This window comes from Amphiprion ocellaris, chromosome 2 (assembly GCF_022539595.1).
Source record: "Amphiprion ocellaris isolate individual 3 ecotype Okinawa chromosome 2, ASM2253959v1, whole genome shotgun sequence".
NCBI lineage: Eukaryota > Metazoa > Chordata > Actinopteri > Pomacentridae > Amphiprion > Amphiprion ocellaris.
Genome location: NC_072767.1, coordinates 4,927,298 through 4,943,636, shown reverse-complemented (window position 1 = coordinate 4,943,636; position 16,339 = coordinate 4,927,298). Strand labels below are relative to the sequence as shown.

General features: G+C 39.8%; 1 protein-coding gene across 2 annotated transcripts in view; it reads right to left on the bottom strand.

The window, feature by feature from the left end:
- abl2 (c-abl oncogene 2, non-receptor tyrosine kinase) overlaps nucleotides 1-14,052 on the bottom strand; it is a 43,881-nt gene extending 29,829 nt beyond the window's left edge. Inside the window, exon 1 of one of the 2 annotated variants that reach the window (XM_055017635.1) lies at nucleotides 13,418-14,052. In XM_055017635.1, the coding sequence (XP_054873610.1) occupies nucleotides 13,418-13,634 (217 nt within the window). In that variant the 5' untranslated portion in view covers nucleotides 13,635-14,052. The remainder of the gene's footprint in view (nucleotides 1-13,417) is intronic. The other variant, XM_023263176.3, reaches the window with a different exon arrangement.
- Between the last annotated feature and the right edge of the window lie 2,287 nt (nucleotides 14,053-16,339).

Sequence of the window (16,339 nt, the reverse complement as noted above, 5' to 3'; positions counted from 1 at the left end):
TTGCACTTAAACACTTAATAATCGCACACATGCACACACTTGTATGGTGCGCTCGTGTCCACACAGGCAGACTCCCATCTCCCTCCACGGTGTTGCAAACCTTCTCTGAGTAAATAGTTACACACATCAGGAACGCCTGTGAATGTTCTCTATTCAGTGCATCACATCTGCCGTGTACGTGGAAATCCACCGATCAGGGAGCGGACAGACACCGGCCGAGGCCTGAGAGGCGGTGGAGAGGATCGTAACCCAGAATCCTGCCCCCTCTCAGGGCCTGTTATGGGTTAATAATGGGCTGTAAGTGCTTCCCTTTAGGTGTGCTGGCAACAAAGCTAAGTGCTGCTTTATGTGACAGCAGAGAGGATGAGTGGCGTTTGATGGATCCTCGCTGTAGCGGCCTGCAGGGCAAATGACATGGGGCAACAAGGTGTCACTAATTACAGTATATTTTAACAGACTAATTGGGTTTACATACAAACTAGAGGTGTTACTGATTAATCACTGATCGAATGATTGACATTAGTAACTTTATCGATTAAAAAATACATCTGGCAAGAAGTGAAGGACGTATTGTAGACTAGCTGTAGTACCTAGTTGTTGCACCAAGTTACTGTCTGATATATTGTAAACTGAAAACATTGTTTAATATGTTATAAATTTAATTCGTGTTTTCTTATTTTTCTGAACTGCACAGCACTTTGATTCAATTCCTGTTGGTGTTAAATGTGCTCTATATACAAAAAAATGTGACTTTAAGAGCATTGTGGAGGCTTAGCTAGCAACGGGCACCATGATAAAGACTTCTGTAACAATTCATAGCTACTGGCCAGAACTCACATTTCCAAGACGGGCCAAAATCTACTATGATAGCATTCGTATTTCTGAGACGTAATTACTGCACATTGAGTTACCGTTGTGTATGAAATGTTCTATACAAATACAGCTGCCTTGCCTTGCCGACTAAAATGCATGACAAAAATGTATTGTAGAGTAGCTGTAGTACCTGAATTGTTCCACCAGATTACTGTTTAACATCATCTATTACTGTCTTGTATTTTTATTCTTCTTCTTATTTTATTAATTTTATTTAGTTGTGTGTTTTAGTTATTGTTTTCTTATTTTTCTTAACTGTACAGCCTTTTAATTCAATTCCTGTTGATTTTAAAAATCTTTGTATAAAAAAAATGTGACTTTGAGAGCATTGTGGAGGCTTAGCTAGCAAGGAGCACCATGACAAAGATTTCTGTGACAGTTCATGGCTACTGGCCAAAATCTACTATGATAGCATTCAGGTTTCTGAGATGTAATTACTATATCCAAAGTGAAACTGGCAACCATAAACTGTCAGCATATGTAAAAATGTCCGCTGTACTTCATTTATCTTGACGATTAATTGATTACAAAATGACAACACTGCCGACTATTAAGAAAACAGAGTAGACCCTGACTTCATCTATTATTGACTTTTATTTTTCTTATTTTATTCATTTTATTTAGCTTTGTGTTTTAGTTCATGTGTTTTCTTATTTTTCTTAACTGTACACAGCACTTTGAATAAATTCCTGTTGCTTTTAAATGCACTGTATAAAACAAAAATGTGACTTTGAGAGCACTGTGGAGGCTTAGCTAGCAAGGGGCGCCACAACAAAGACTTCTGTGACAGTTCATGGCTACTGGCAAGCATTTATATTCCCAAGATGGGCCGAAGTCTACTAGAAGAGCATTGCTGAGGTGTAACTAGGCCATATTCACACTGAAAAAGATGACCAAAAATTGTCAGCATATGTAATACTGTCCACTGTGCTTCATTTACCCTGATGATTTACCAATTACCGATCGATAACACAGTCGACTACAGGTTAAGAAAACAGTTTAACCCTCGTGTTGTCCTGCAGGTCAAACTGACCTGTTTTAAAGTTTGAAAATGTGGAAAAAAATATATATTTTCACAGTGAAACTTCTGATGTCCACATTTTCAACATTTTTGGGAAATCTTTGAACATTTTTTGGTGGAAATAAAGAAAATATTAGAAGTTATACTGATATATATGTAATCACTTTAGATATTTTTAAGGATTTTTTTGGGAAGATTTTTACTAATTTTTTCTGAAAATATTTACAAGAATTTTCTTGCCAAATTTGGGGAATTTTTAAAAAATAAAACTTTTAAGGAATTATTGGAATTTTCTTCCTGAAGGTTTTGCAAATTTTCATAAATTTGGTGAATTTTTTTGCTGAATTTTTGGATTTTTTTCAGACAAGGAAACAGTATTTTTTGGCGTTTGTAAATGAGGACAACAGGAGGGTTAAAATGTTCATCCCTAATACAAACAAAACACAAACTGGACTTAGAGGTCACAGTCATCTCAGATCTGTTTACATGTCATCTATTAATACAACTTACAACTCATCCTTTGTTATGTAAATTTCAAAATACAAAACAAAATGACACCCTTTGGTTGTTAGTAACATTTCTATTCCAGTAAATACACAGAGTTGAACTAATAGTGGGCGTCAGAGCACCGTCCTCTCTGCAGATCTGCCCATTCTTGTAAAAAATGCATCATGTGGATGATGTAAATGGTCTGGCTGAGGTGCGTTTATGTAACCGGCCCTCCACAGGTAAAGAGACGTGTCCACCACAAAGCTCTCCGTGGAACCGCCTCCTTTGCTTGGCTTCATTCTTCGCCGTGAGGGTTTACAGGAGAACCTGTGGACTAATCCTGATGTCTGAACAGCTAATCTGTGTGTGGTGTGGTTAAGTGGTTCCAGGGTGTGGATTTAAGCTGCTTCACACTGACTCAGGCTGAAGACCTGGACGGAGCCCACAGGGAAGGTTTCACCTCCACCGTGGGCTCAGTCACACAGCCTCTTGGCTGCTCAACCAGCCCAGTGGATGGTTTACATTCAACGTTACACCACGCTAAGCCGTTTCTCTGCTCATTTTACACATTCTGAAACAGACATATAGCCTCAAAGAACCACCGAATCTTTTCATCTGGTGGCAACAGGCCTGACAGATCGTAATCTGACTTTAATTGTAAGGAAACTGACTAAACAGCGATTTCTACACACACGAGAGGTGAAAAGCTTCTTAATATATTATACCCCAGAACTTTGTCTGTTTGAGGAAAAACACTAAAACAGTTGGAGCGGAACAACACTGTGCAGTTCGATGGCATAGAAAAGGCATCGAACATTCTAAAGAGCAATAATAATAAAGAATTTAGCAAAAAAGTCATGTAAAAAATAGAATTTCAAATTGATAAATCAACACAATTAGAGGTTAATGGGCAGACAGACAGACAGACAGACAGTTAGTATATAAGTTAGTATATATTCTGGCAAAAACCTGCTGTACATAAAATTAAAAGCAATTAATTTTAAAATCTATAGAACATTAAATGTAATTAAAATTCAATAAACAATATTTACACATTTCAAGGCACAGTGATTTAAAGATCAATTGTGTATTGAAGGCTTTTACGAGATCTGGAACGTCACATGACAGAAAAAAATAGCTAATTGAAAAATGAAGTGCTAAAACAATCAGAGAAGCCAAAGTTGATTATTTTTAAATTGATATATATATATATATATATATATATATATATATATATATATATATATATATATATATATATATATATATATATATATAGGAAATGTTACATTACTCTGGGGAAATATGGACAAAATAATATGGAAAGATGGGAAATTAGTTCAAAATTCAGTTATAAAGCACTTTTAATGCACTTTTTTATTCTAAGTTTTTACTTATTATCATTATTAGTCCGCCAGCGGAGTTATGTGATGATCGCTGTCTGTCTGTCTGTCTGTCTGTCTGTCTGTCTGTCTGTCTGTCTGTCTGTCTGTCTGTCTGTCTGTCTGTCTGTCTGTCTGTCTGTCTGTCTGTCTGTCTGTCTGTCTGTCTGTCTGCAACATTACTGAAAACCGGACTCACGGATTTGGATGAAATTTTCAAGGAAGGTCAGAAATGACACAAGGACCAAGTGATGAGATTCTGGCAGTGATGCAGCTTATAGTCTGGATCCACAGATTTGTTAAAGATTTTTGCATCATTGCCAGATAGCGGCATGGCGTCACTGTAACCATGACTACAAGTGAACATGCTACGTCAGTTGTCTGCTGATGATCACATGATTGCGATCCTACTACAAATCCAAATCGGACTTATTGGAACTTATCCGTCAGAAATGATACGACGACTGAGCAGCCTTGGCAGAGTACTGCGCACTCTGAGTGCTTCTCTTGTTATTTATGGATCTTTTAGGATTGCTCTTAACCATTTTTCTTTATTTTAGTTCTTAGTTTTGAATTGTATTGTGTTTAAGTATTATGTTACCAGTATGTGCACTGCATTAATCTTACTTAACTTTGTCTGCTGAATGTGTGGTTGTAACTGGACGCCTTCAATTTTCTTATGGGATTAAGTTTTTTTTAAATTCTTTATTTCACCAGGTAAGACCAGTTGAGAACAATTTCTCATTTACAATGAGAGGCCCCAGCAGGAAGAAAGATAACAAATAAACAATACATGAACAAAAAAGGACACATAAGTGTTTAAACAGAGATGAAAAACAGCCTAGATTAATGCTAGAAATTCAGTGAAAACGGTCAGCATGTGCAGCGATCAGCCAGGGTCTGCTGCAGCTTCTGCTTAAACATGTAAAGTGATGGAACGGATGACAGTTTCAGAGATTTTCAGTGGGAATTCCAATCGATTGCTGCAGCATAGCGAAAGGAATTCTGGCCAAAGACAGTGCGAACCTTGGGGATAGAGAGTGTATTTATAAATTATCTATCTATCTATCTATCTATCTATCTATCTGGGCCAATCTTCAGTTCATTCTTTGTGGATTCAGGATCTTCAAAGTTTCTTCCTAGGGACAACAACAGAGGTAAATTAGCTGGTACCCAACTCTGGTGTAATTACTTTTAATTGTGCACAGTCCCAGCAAAAATAAGCAATAAAATAAAACAAATACTCTGAAATTCAAACTGGGTTTACTGTATTATTTAGAATGAACTGAGGCTGCAAAGTAAACCTGCAATCCTTTACTGAGTAACTTACTAAAAGTCACGTAAACTCAACAACTCCAGGCCGTCTCCCCTCAGAATAATCACAGGAGATATTTGAGGACGGCGGTGCCACAGGGCGTCCAGATTAAAGGTTTCTGAGTGACTGGTCAGCTGGTGGGCGATTACACTGGAGGAGGAGGATAATCCTCAGTGGGAGCTACAACTTCACCGAGAAGGACGGAAAAAGAAAGAACGAGTGCATGTGAATGTGTCTCTGCATGTTCATGTATGTGCTCGCAGTAAGCGTGCTCCTTTCCAGCCAAGTCTCCAGCCTGCAACCCAGCAGATAAGCAGCAGCGATAATGCCAGCGACACAGGACTCATCCTGGAAGCACATCAGCGCTTAACAGGCTTGGCACAGAGGCTGCCTCGCTTTCTTACCCCGTATCTCAGTTTTTTTTCTTCCCTGCAACACTACTGCAGCTTAAGAGCGAAAACTGCGATTTCACCGGGAGCCACTGTAACAATTTGGCGCGATCGTCCTCTGAAGTTTAAAACATTTGGTGTTTTTAAGCCGACAGATGCGAGGGATGGCTTCACCATCTGCACAGCCAATCACTCACTGTTCTGATTAATCCTCACCCTTTAATGATAAAAGCACCAGAGTCGAGGCCAAGGAATAGAAAAAGTAGGACTGTGGTTTTGGGAAGTGCAGAACGTTGACTGGTAGCAGATGCAAAGGCTTACGGCTGCAACTGGGAGCTGCGGTACGGGAGCATGCATGCGCAACAACACTACAGTTTTTTTGTGGGGGGGAAAAAGCAGCTCTTAAAGATGGTAAACTTTTTAAAATGTGCACTAGTTATTTCTTCAGTTTCATTAAATATGATTAGCAGTAAAACATCTGAATTGCCCTTCTCATTTATGGCATATTTGCCACAAAGCATTAGGAATTAAAGGGTATTAATACTCTTAGATAGATTTGGGATTAAAGCCCATCGCAGCAGCCAGAGTTCAGCAGAAAGCTCTAGACCAGGGGTGTCAAACATGCGGCTCAGGGGCCAAAATCGGCCCTCGAGAGGGTCCAATCCGGCCGTCAAAGTGTAAAAAATATAGAGAAGACATTAACTGCAATTTGTAAACTGTAAATTTAAAATAATTTCTAGACCATGACAAGTTGTTTTGATCATAAAGTAAAATACTAGCTTGTTCATTGTCCTTTTGTGTCTCATTTTTGTAATATTTTGTCTTGTTTTTGTTATTCTTTTATCTTTTTTTGTCTGAGTTTTGTCATTTGTATCATGTTTTTGTTTGTCATTTTTGTGTTTCCTTTTTGTCTTGCTTGTGTTTTTTGTCTCATTTTTGTCATTTTGTGTTTCGCTTTATTTGTTGTTTTGTGCATCGTTTTGTGATTTTTTTGTCTCGCTTGTGTTTGTCTGCTTTTTTGCCATTTTGTTTCTTGCTTTTGTCATTTTTTGTCTCGTTTGTGTCGTCTGTCCATTTGTTTGTCACTTTGTAACTTCATTGTCTAACTTTTTGTCTCTTTTTTGTTTTGTTTCATGTTGTCTGACTAATGTTTTTGTAATATTTTGTCTTGTTTTTGCTGGGGTTTTTTTTTGTTTTTTTTGTCTGACTTGTCGTTTTGATCATGAAGTAACACACTATACCATTCAGTTCCAGGTACCTGAGACTAAATGTTGTGTTCCTCTCTGATCTGGAAGTTGTAATGTGTAAACGATAAACTGAGGAATAATATTGTTCAAATTGAATTCATTTTTCTTTCAGGTTCAAAGAGACAAACTTCAGGTTGTTCATAATGTTTTGTAAAAAGATAATTCCTTTAATGTGAACATTTTCAGAACGTACTTTCTGCACTAAAACAAAGGAAACATTTGGAGTTGTGGTTATTTATAGGTTAATATGCTGTGATTTTACTGGTCCGGCAAACTGAATGTGGCCCCTGAACTAAGATGAATTTGACACCCTGATCCAGACAGACGGAGCTGGTCGACTGTAGGGGCTAACAGGAAAAGCTTCATTCTGGGATGGAGAGGCTCGGTGGTTGTAGGACACGGCCGGCTTGGGACGAGGAGGGAGGCATAAATTATTTAATTCACAACCATTACAGAGTCCACAACGTTGCATGAAATATTCAGACGTAAAACATGTTTGATTGTGTTAAAATGATCAGCACAGAAACACTCTCTGCTTAACACTTCACTCCAACTCTGAGACAATCAGTCAGACTCATCAGTTTGGCCTTAATTTCATCCAGAGGAGGTGTGGCCATGGCTCCTCCTAGTGGTTAACGGCAGTCACTAGAAAAAAAACATCACTCCTTTTATCAACACATCATCTTCACTCCCAGATATTATCTTCTAAAGCCTATTAAATTCTCCACCCACGGCCATCAAAGTGTCTGAAACTTCTGTGCAAAGGCTGCTGGGAGACTTATCCAGGTTGTTGGGGGTTTTAGCACACAGAGTCCACAGAAAAGTGGATTTGTCTCTAATCTAATTTCACCCGTGATGCAAATCAGCTTAGGTCCTTGAATCCTGGATCCAGGAATCTCTCTTCTCCTCTGGGCAGCTTAAAAAATGCCGTGCTTTAGGTACAGCTGGCTCAGTGTGCATCATTCGTACGGCTGCCAAAAAATTAGCCCAATCTGCTCATCTGCCCCAATTTCTATGATCTGTTTAGAACAAAAATAGATTAGCCTGTCGCTTTGTTGGCTGTTATAAAAAGAACCTTCAGAAGCATCTTTCTGCTGTCAGTACACCAGTTTCCTCCAGTAAAGGTGGTGTGTATGTGGCAAACACTGAGAAGCTGCAGCACAACACTGCAACAGAAATTCCAATAACGAGTTCAGTTTCTCAGCAGCTTCATTGCTCTTCATTAGCAAAGCGCTCCGGCCGCTGCAGTGGGTATCAGATAAAGCCACTGCACAGATGGAGATCTCTGAACCCCTGACAAGGCCAACGCGCTGGAACCATCGATATGCTGCAGCCACTGATTCACCAATATGGAGATTGATCCAACACTCCTACAGGACGCTGTCTGGCCAGCTCCCTTTGAATCAGCACCGAGTCAGGCTGCTTGGTTAGCTCAGTGTTTTTAAAGCTACCTGTGAAGGAAAAACTACTCTTCCTAAGGTCATAATGGCCTTTAAACAGGCAGACGCTGCAGGAGATCAGATATTGTCTTTTCTGACGTGACTAAGCAGACTAGTTGTCTCCATATCGGTCTGTAATCTAAATCTGACCTTCTCCCAACTACAATATATACTGGAAGATCAGAGAGAATCCTCAGAACTGATGCTGGCGCTGCTTGCATGTACTGCTGCTCTGTTGGTGTCACTTCTCCTGATATCAGTAAACTTTACTCGCAATCAAAGTCTGTCTGTCCCTCTGTCTGTGTTGTTGAAAGACAGGGATGCTGCATTAGAGACACAAGAACAGTGTCTGGAACACCGACGCCGACACGTCTGCAAAGACAAATTTAAATGTTTCCAAGGACTTCATGGAGAAAACATGAGGAATTGTTTTCTTTTTTGCCGTTTTTCTTTGTTTGTGAGGAAAATTTAACCCATTTATGATCATTTCATTCATTCACTGTCTGATCAAAATGTGCCGAATAAAGTTCAGGTGGACCGAGACTGTACGAGTCGATTCTTTGGATATAATTTTAAAATACTTAAGATTTTTATCATTTTACTGAGATGTTTTGTTTGCAGCAAAGAAGATAGAAGATTGTAAAGAATGTTGATTTCACGAATCAACATTTTTGATTGTTGCAAACCTAAGCAGGGGGCTGATTCAACAGCCTAAAGTGGAGAAAGAAAAAGGCAATGCCGAAATTTACAGATGCTGAAAAATTCACCGCCACTGGAGAGACGGACGTGAGCAGGGAGGGGAAACGAGAGTCCACTGGGCCACTCAGATCAACAGTCAGTTTACACTGATGGCCTCCACAACTCATTTACCACCCTAAAGTGATTCAGGCATACTAGTGTGCACACATGATACCCGCTGATAGTGGAGAGACAGGCAGCAACACAGACAGGCATGAGTTCAACAGACAAACATGCATTCCTCCTAGACTGGCACCTTTCAATTACATCCCAACAAGGCATCATTAAGCTACAGAAGCTTGCTGGTGTGTTATAACATGGCTGCGGAGCTGGATTAATACAGACACTTTGATGCGTTTGTATCGACAGCTTTCACTGGGAAACCGTACGTACAGAGTTTAAAAAAAGATCTGATGTCAAAAAGCAACACTTCATCCCACCAGCTGACTCACAGCCACACGAGGAACACATTATTTTACTTCACTTCCCAGCTCTAGCACTGACATTTCCCTGCATGGGATGATGAAAATGTAACTTTGAATTGCTGAGATTCAGTGAGATGAAGTCAAATGCACAGAAATGAAATCTAACCACCTAATTTTTTTATTCTATCTCATTAATTATCCCACAAATTACTGCTGACACATGATTATGAACAAAAAGAGCTGCTGCTAATCTGCAGTATTCTGTTGTTTTACATCGTATTACACAAAAAACATGTATTGTGGCTTTTGGTTAAGCTGCAAAACATCAATTTCAGGTTGTAACTTGGGTGCTTTTGCAATTTATTGACACCGACAAACTTCACAAACTGAAGTGACACATCATCCAAAATGAACACCGACAACGAACTGGAGATCAAAGCTGCTCCCTGAAAAGAACAACTTTCACCAACAAAGATGTGCGAGATCACGCTGCATCATTATCACACAAATAGACGAGCAGAAAACAGGCAGTCTGATGCTCACTGGAGCTCCAAGCTTCCTCACTTCAGACTCTTTGTTCTATTATTGTGTGCTTTGAAGAGCAGCAGTGTCTCTGCAGAGCGGCCGTATGACTGCATCCTGGATGCTATAAAAAGGCCACTCCTGCCCCGACATCGGAGAGAACAGAACAGTGCCGACAGTGAGCGCTGTTGCACTTAGTGGGTCTGTCTGTCTGTCTGTCTGTCTGTCTGTCTGTCTGTCTGTCTGTCTGTCTGTCTGTCTGTCTGTCTGTCTGTCTGTCTGTCTGTCTGTCTGTCTGTGTCTGTCTGTGTCTGTCTGTCTGTCTGTCTGTCTGTCTGTACTTCAAGCTCAGGACTGGTACTTCTGAGACGTGAGAGCCAGGAATTGAAAATGCTTTCCATTCCTAAAAGGGTGCACCTTCGGCGAGTCCTTCCTCGCTGCAGTGGCGTGAGCGAGTCTGGTCTGGGGCATCAGTGGAAACTAGGCAACTTACGCAGCACATGTTAAGTAATCATCCACTGAAGGACGCGTTTAAGTGAAAAAACCAAGCCAAAGAGTGGGTAGACAGGCATCAAACATCCCTCAGAGAGAGACGTGAGGAAGACACATACAGTGAATACGTGGGTGAGCATTAAACAGCCATATATTAATAAAATGCATGATGATGACTTACACATATACGCACCAGCTAGGAGGCATTCTGTCATCTCCATTGTTTATAATAAGCTCAGATCAGACACAAAGCGATCAGCCAAAGGGGAAAACGGCGGGAGGAAGGAGACAAGTCACTTCTCAGTGGCTCAAAGAGGAGAGATAATGAAATATGCCTGCAGACATTAATGTGAATGCAAAGCAATCGCTGCGAGTCAGAAACCAAAGCGAGCTACAGACTGAGGCAGGTGGCTCAGACCATCTCTGCCCTGCTGGTGCCACGTTTTTTTTATCAGATTCGCAACAAATTTATTTGCTTTTTTCTTTTGCTCTCAAAGAACTTGCACCAAAAACACGGAAAAAATGGGTGTTTGCTACAAAGCACAGCTATGATGACTGTGCAGTAAGAGCAACGCTGTCTCATGTTATTTATAAAAAACACACAGGATTTTTCAATTTCTTTGCATGAGAGGACAGTCAGAAGATATGAAAACAAAACCGCACGAGCGTACCTTTAACCTCTGATGTCAGCATGACTGTAATGATACACTGGCAGGAGGTGACTTAAATAATTCACATAGATTTCCCATTGGATGAAGCTGTGCAGTCATCTTGCTGAGTGTGTTGTAACAGTAGACGTTATCAGACAGGATATAAGCCAGCATGTGAAAACCACTAGCTATTGTAATGCAAGCCTGTGGTGGCTGCTGTAGTGAGTTAATGGAGTGGAATTGCTAGTCAGCCTCCGGAGGCGAGACTCCGTGCTGCCAGACCAGGTAGGAGAAAGGTTAACACGCTAACCTCCACTGATTCCTGGAACCTTCCTCTTTTCAACAACAGTGCCGTCAATTTGGTATCATTAGGACACATGCAGCACAGAGATGTGCTTTAACATCCAGAGGAAACTCTGAGCAGAGATCACCAGATCTAACAGGTCAACTTTAGTCACTGAAACTCCAACTGCATGAATGCAACAATGATGTCCGAGGGTAAGTAAAAGCAGCAATAGATGGCTAACAGCCATGCATCACATCCACAAACATCAGAGAGTGCAAAAGACAGTTTGTGACTTCAGTTTGTGATGGATGCGACACACAGACCTCAAAACTTTAACAGGAGCTGCAGTTTAGTTTGTTGCTTCCAGCTGTTGTCAGAGTCTTTCCTGTAAATCTATTAAACACCTGCAACATCAGGATCCACACGAGTGTCTACAAAGCAAGAGTTTGTTGCATTTATGCACAACAGAGCACAGCCTTAACTTCGATAATTCCTCACAATTATAAATTATGCCTAACGTGGAGACAGGATTGTTCAGGAGCTAACAGGAAGTTAAATTTCATACTTTCCTACACAGCAGACAGGTGAGCTGTTGCACACAGGAATCAGTTTTTATCAGCTGCAGGTAAATGAATCCTGAGCTCCATCACTGCTCGATAAAGTTTGATCTGTCAGAATAATCCTATGTTAAATTATACTTGTATCAGAAAGATTTTGTCATTTCCGTGCAGAATATTTGCAGCCGCTGCATTACTGCGCGTACGGATGCGCTGTAAAATATGACCAAGATGTGGCAACGGTTAGCCGAGTGAAAAGGAAAACACATTTTATAGTCCCAAAAGTTGCTGTAGATGGACAAATTGTATTTACAAATATCCCCGACATGGAGACAGGATGGACCAGGATCTAGCAGAAACTCACATGATTCTGTGATTTTCTGTTCTGAAATCACAAATAAACTATGTAAGTCTTGCATATGGTTGAAATTCAAATACACCAAACATCTGTTCTCCCGGACTAATCTGAACGATATTCACCTTAAGAACCAAAACTGAACCTCACATCAGATAAATAGGAACCTTCACTACTAATTAACCCTCATGTTGTCCTGTGGGTTTTAAAGTTTGAAAATGTGGAAAAAAAATATTTTTTTACAGTGAAACTTCTGATGTCCACATTTTCAACACTTTTGGGAAATCTCTGAACATTTTTTTGGGGGAAAAAAGGAATGTTAAAAATGTATCTTAAGAACATTCACAAAAAAATCTACCAAAATCCAGCGAATTTCAGTGGATTTTGGTTGATTTTTTTGTGAATGTTCTTAAAGAAAATATAAGTTTTACTGATATATATATATATATATATATATATATATATATATATATATATATATGTAATCACTTTAGATATTTTTAGGATTTTTTGGAAGGTTTTTACTCATTTTTTGAAAATATTTACAAGAATTTTCTTGCCAAATTTGCCGTATAAAACTTTTAAGGAAAACTTTTAAGGAATTGTTGGAATTTTCTTCTTCTTCCTGAAGGTTTTGCAAAGTTTCAGAAATTTGAGGAATTTTTTTTGCTGAACTTTAGGATTTTTTCAGACAAGGAAACAGTATTGTTTGGTGCCCGTAAATGAGGACAACAGGAGGGTTAAACTGCATCTTAACTCTTCTGCTGGCATTGTTTTTAACTCAACCCTGTCCTATCCTGAAATTCAGTTATGGATTTAGGTCTGCATGTGTTCCACCTCCCTGCTGATGGCTGCTGTAGGGGTGAACAGAGTAGCAGTCAGCCTCCAGGTATTGTTTCCTAACCAGGTACCACACAGATCAAACCTCCAGCGGCTAAACCTCCAGCTCTGTCCGGACTCTTCCTCTTTTCTACAACCCCGAGCCTCCATTTCTGATCATCGGGTCACATGCGGATCACACACACGGCAGCTCCGGTGTCAAATCTGAACACTTTTCTGAATAAACTGCTTCCTCTCTGCACACAGACAATAGCTAAAGTATCAGTCAGAGGGAGAAGCGTGGAAGCTGCTAACGGTAGCACGGATGAGCTAGCGGCTAATGAGCAGCAAACAAACATCCACGTCCAGCCGGACCCCTTCATGTTCCGCTCCTCCACCGGCCCGGCTCGGTTCCTACCTGAATGCTGGGTGAATATATTGATCCCGGGGTCGGGCACGTTGACGGCAGCCGCTCTGCCCGGCGGTGTCCCGGTGCTACTGCCGGGTTCTCGGGGTCTCCTCCCGGCGCCGCTCCCCCGGTTCCCCTTCCCTTGGTGCGGTTGGGACGCGTGGGGCTGCGGCGGCTGGAGTCCGGTCGATGTCCCCTCACCGACGCGGCCTACCTGCTGTCCCATCCCGGTAGTTTGGTGCGTTTGGGACGAAGCGAGCAAACCCCCTTGCGGCACCTCTCGGTTCACATTCCCCCCTGCAAAAAAAAAAAAAAAAAAAAAAAGCTGGAGCGGCCTGGCCCGAGTCCTCCTTCCTCGATCCCTTCCCCGCGGTTCTCCACCGAAGCTAGCTAGCCCGTGTTAGCTCGCCTGGCTAGCCCCGTTAGCAGCGAAACCCACCCACCCTGCCGTTAACGATAAAACCGCAGCCCCGCCGCGTGACAGCGACCGTGTCTCCCCCAGTGATCCGGATGGTGTCCGAGCAACGATCGGCGGTACCGGACGAGTGAGGTTCGGTCAGATCGGAGCCGTTCAGAATCGCGTCGCCGTTGTCCGGCCGCTGCGCGCCCCCTCTGACGCCGCCATCTTTACCGCAGAACAGAAGATGTGTTGCACAAGGCGGGGGTTCGATCCCCCGGTGATCCTCCACCCTCCGGCTCCGATACCGACACCGGCCCGGTCCCAGCAGGTCAGAGCTCCCGCTGCCGGGTCGGACTGTCTGGACCCGGAGTCCTGCAGGAAACCTGGAGGAAAACCTCAAACCTCTCAGCTATTGTTTAAATACATGGTGATAAAAAACACTGTGAGCACTGATACAGGTGTGTGATTATTTACATAATTTATACCTGCTGGAATTAAATGGATGTATGCCTTTTATAATAAAATATATAAAACTACACATATAAAAAAGTAACCTGTATATATATATATATATATATATATATATATATATATATATATATATATATATATATATATACATATATATATATATATAAAGGGACAAACAAAGGCAAGGTGAGGAAGTTTGGGGATCTTTTACTAATTTTATGATCAACTAGGCGTTGTTTTTTGTATGAGTAATATGTTGAAGGGAACCTTTTATAGTTTGCAAATGTGTTTTTTTCTTGTTTTTGTTGTTTTCTATTATATCTTTATAAAAATAATGCACTATGTCAAAAAATATGCCACAATAACATTTCTAGTGATCTGTACATTTTTTTACACGCTGAAAACAGCTACTCTAGCACCTACTAAGATTAAAAATCTAAATTTAAGTTAATTAACACTAAATAAAGACGATTTATTTACTGTTTAATCAGCATACAGGTCACAATGTAACACAAAGTAAAGGAAATATACTCAGTTTATTAAATTCTTGACAGGTTAGATTTAAGAAATGTGTTAAAATACATACGAAAATGTCTCCAGCTTGGCTTTTGACTGTAATAAATAATATATTAATTTAGAAAATCTCAAATTTATAAAGCAATATTAAAACAAGACTTTAAACTCCCAATATTTTTACTATTATCTGTGAATATTCATAAGAATTTGTTGGAGATGTGTTCAAATTCCCTATAAAGTTTATACATGTGTGTAATTATCCTCATAATCTAACACCAGTGAAATTAAATAGTGCTTTGTATTAGAATCAAGAAATGTGAAATAAATATAGATGATAATGTAACTGCAACAACACTTTAAATACAGATTGTATGAAGATGGACCCAGTTACCGTGGTGTGAATTTGACATAATCAGCTTTAAGTAATAATTTCTTTACTACGACTTGGATTTATACTCGTGAACACATTGAAAATACTTGGCTGTGTTTGTTCGGTTTGTAAAGGAACCTTTTCTTGCCAAAAGAGAAGAAGATCTAAATTCAAAGCTTTAATTCAGCGCCACCTTGTGCTCATCCAGTTTTTAGACGTGCTGAGTTGCTAGTTTCTGTTCCTCCTGCGCTAAAATATGTCTAAGTTGGAAAATAACACAAACATTACTTCAAGACCACAAGACCTAAAAGCTGAAAAAGCAGAATAAATGCCTTATTCATCAGTGTGACTCAGAAATGACCGACATGTAGCTGTAAACAGTAGCCTTTAGTGCTAATTAAGCATCATTACTGTCTTAAGGTCGTAACATTTGGACCATTAAGTAACAAAAAGAAGATAATATACTGTTATTTATTCATTCGAAACATTTTTTATACTTTTAATGTTTAAGGAAAATATCAATAATTAGAAATATGAGATGCAGATTCAGAACAAAACACAATAATCCATTCAACATCAAGAAAAAGATCGTAATAATAAACACAAATATGACAGTAAATGAGCCAAACACTGCACCGAAAAATACACAAGCTCAAAATAAACAATACAGCTGGAGTTTGGGCCTTTACTACAGTAAATTATGTCTTTATTAAGAAATTAATAAAGATATAATTAAGAAATGAATTTTTAAAAAGGCATAAATCATGTTGAGCGCATGAGATTAAACTTCCAATATTTCTGCAACTATTTGTGTCACTCTGAAAATAATTTTTTGTTTTTGTTAGTGAGAATTTTATGAAGGAATCCAAGGAATCTCCTCCTGGGGATCAAAATTAAAAGCTTTATTACAGCGCCACCTTGTGCTCATCCAGTGTATAGAAGTGCTGAGTTTTCTATTTCTGAGAGCTTCAGTAGCTGAAGTTGCTGTTTTTCACTTTACATTGTGCATCTCATTGGTCTCCCTGAATTAAAATGTCAAATTAGCAACATTAACTGTGCATTAGTTTCCTCAAAAATGACACAAACATTATTTCAAGAACACAAAATCACAAAAAGCTCATTAAACACCTTATTCCATAAGTGTGACGTGGAAATTACTGTTGTGTAAAATGTG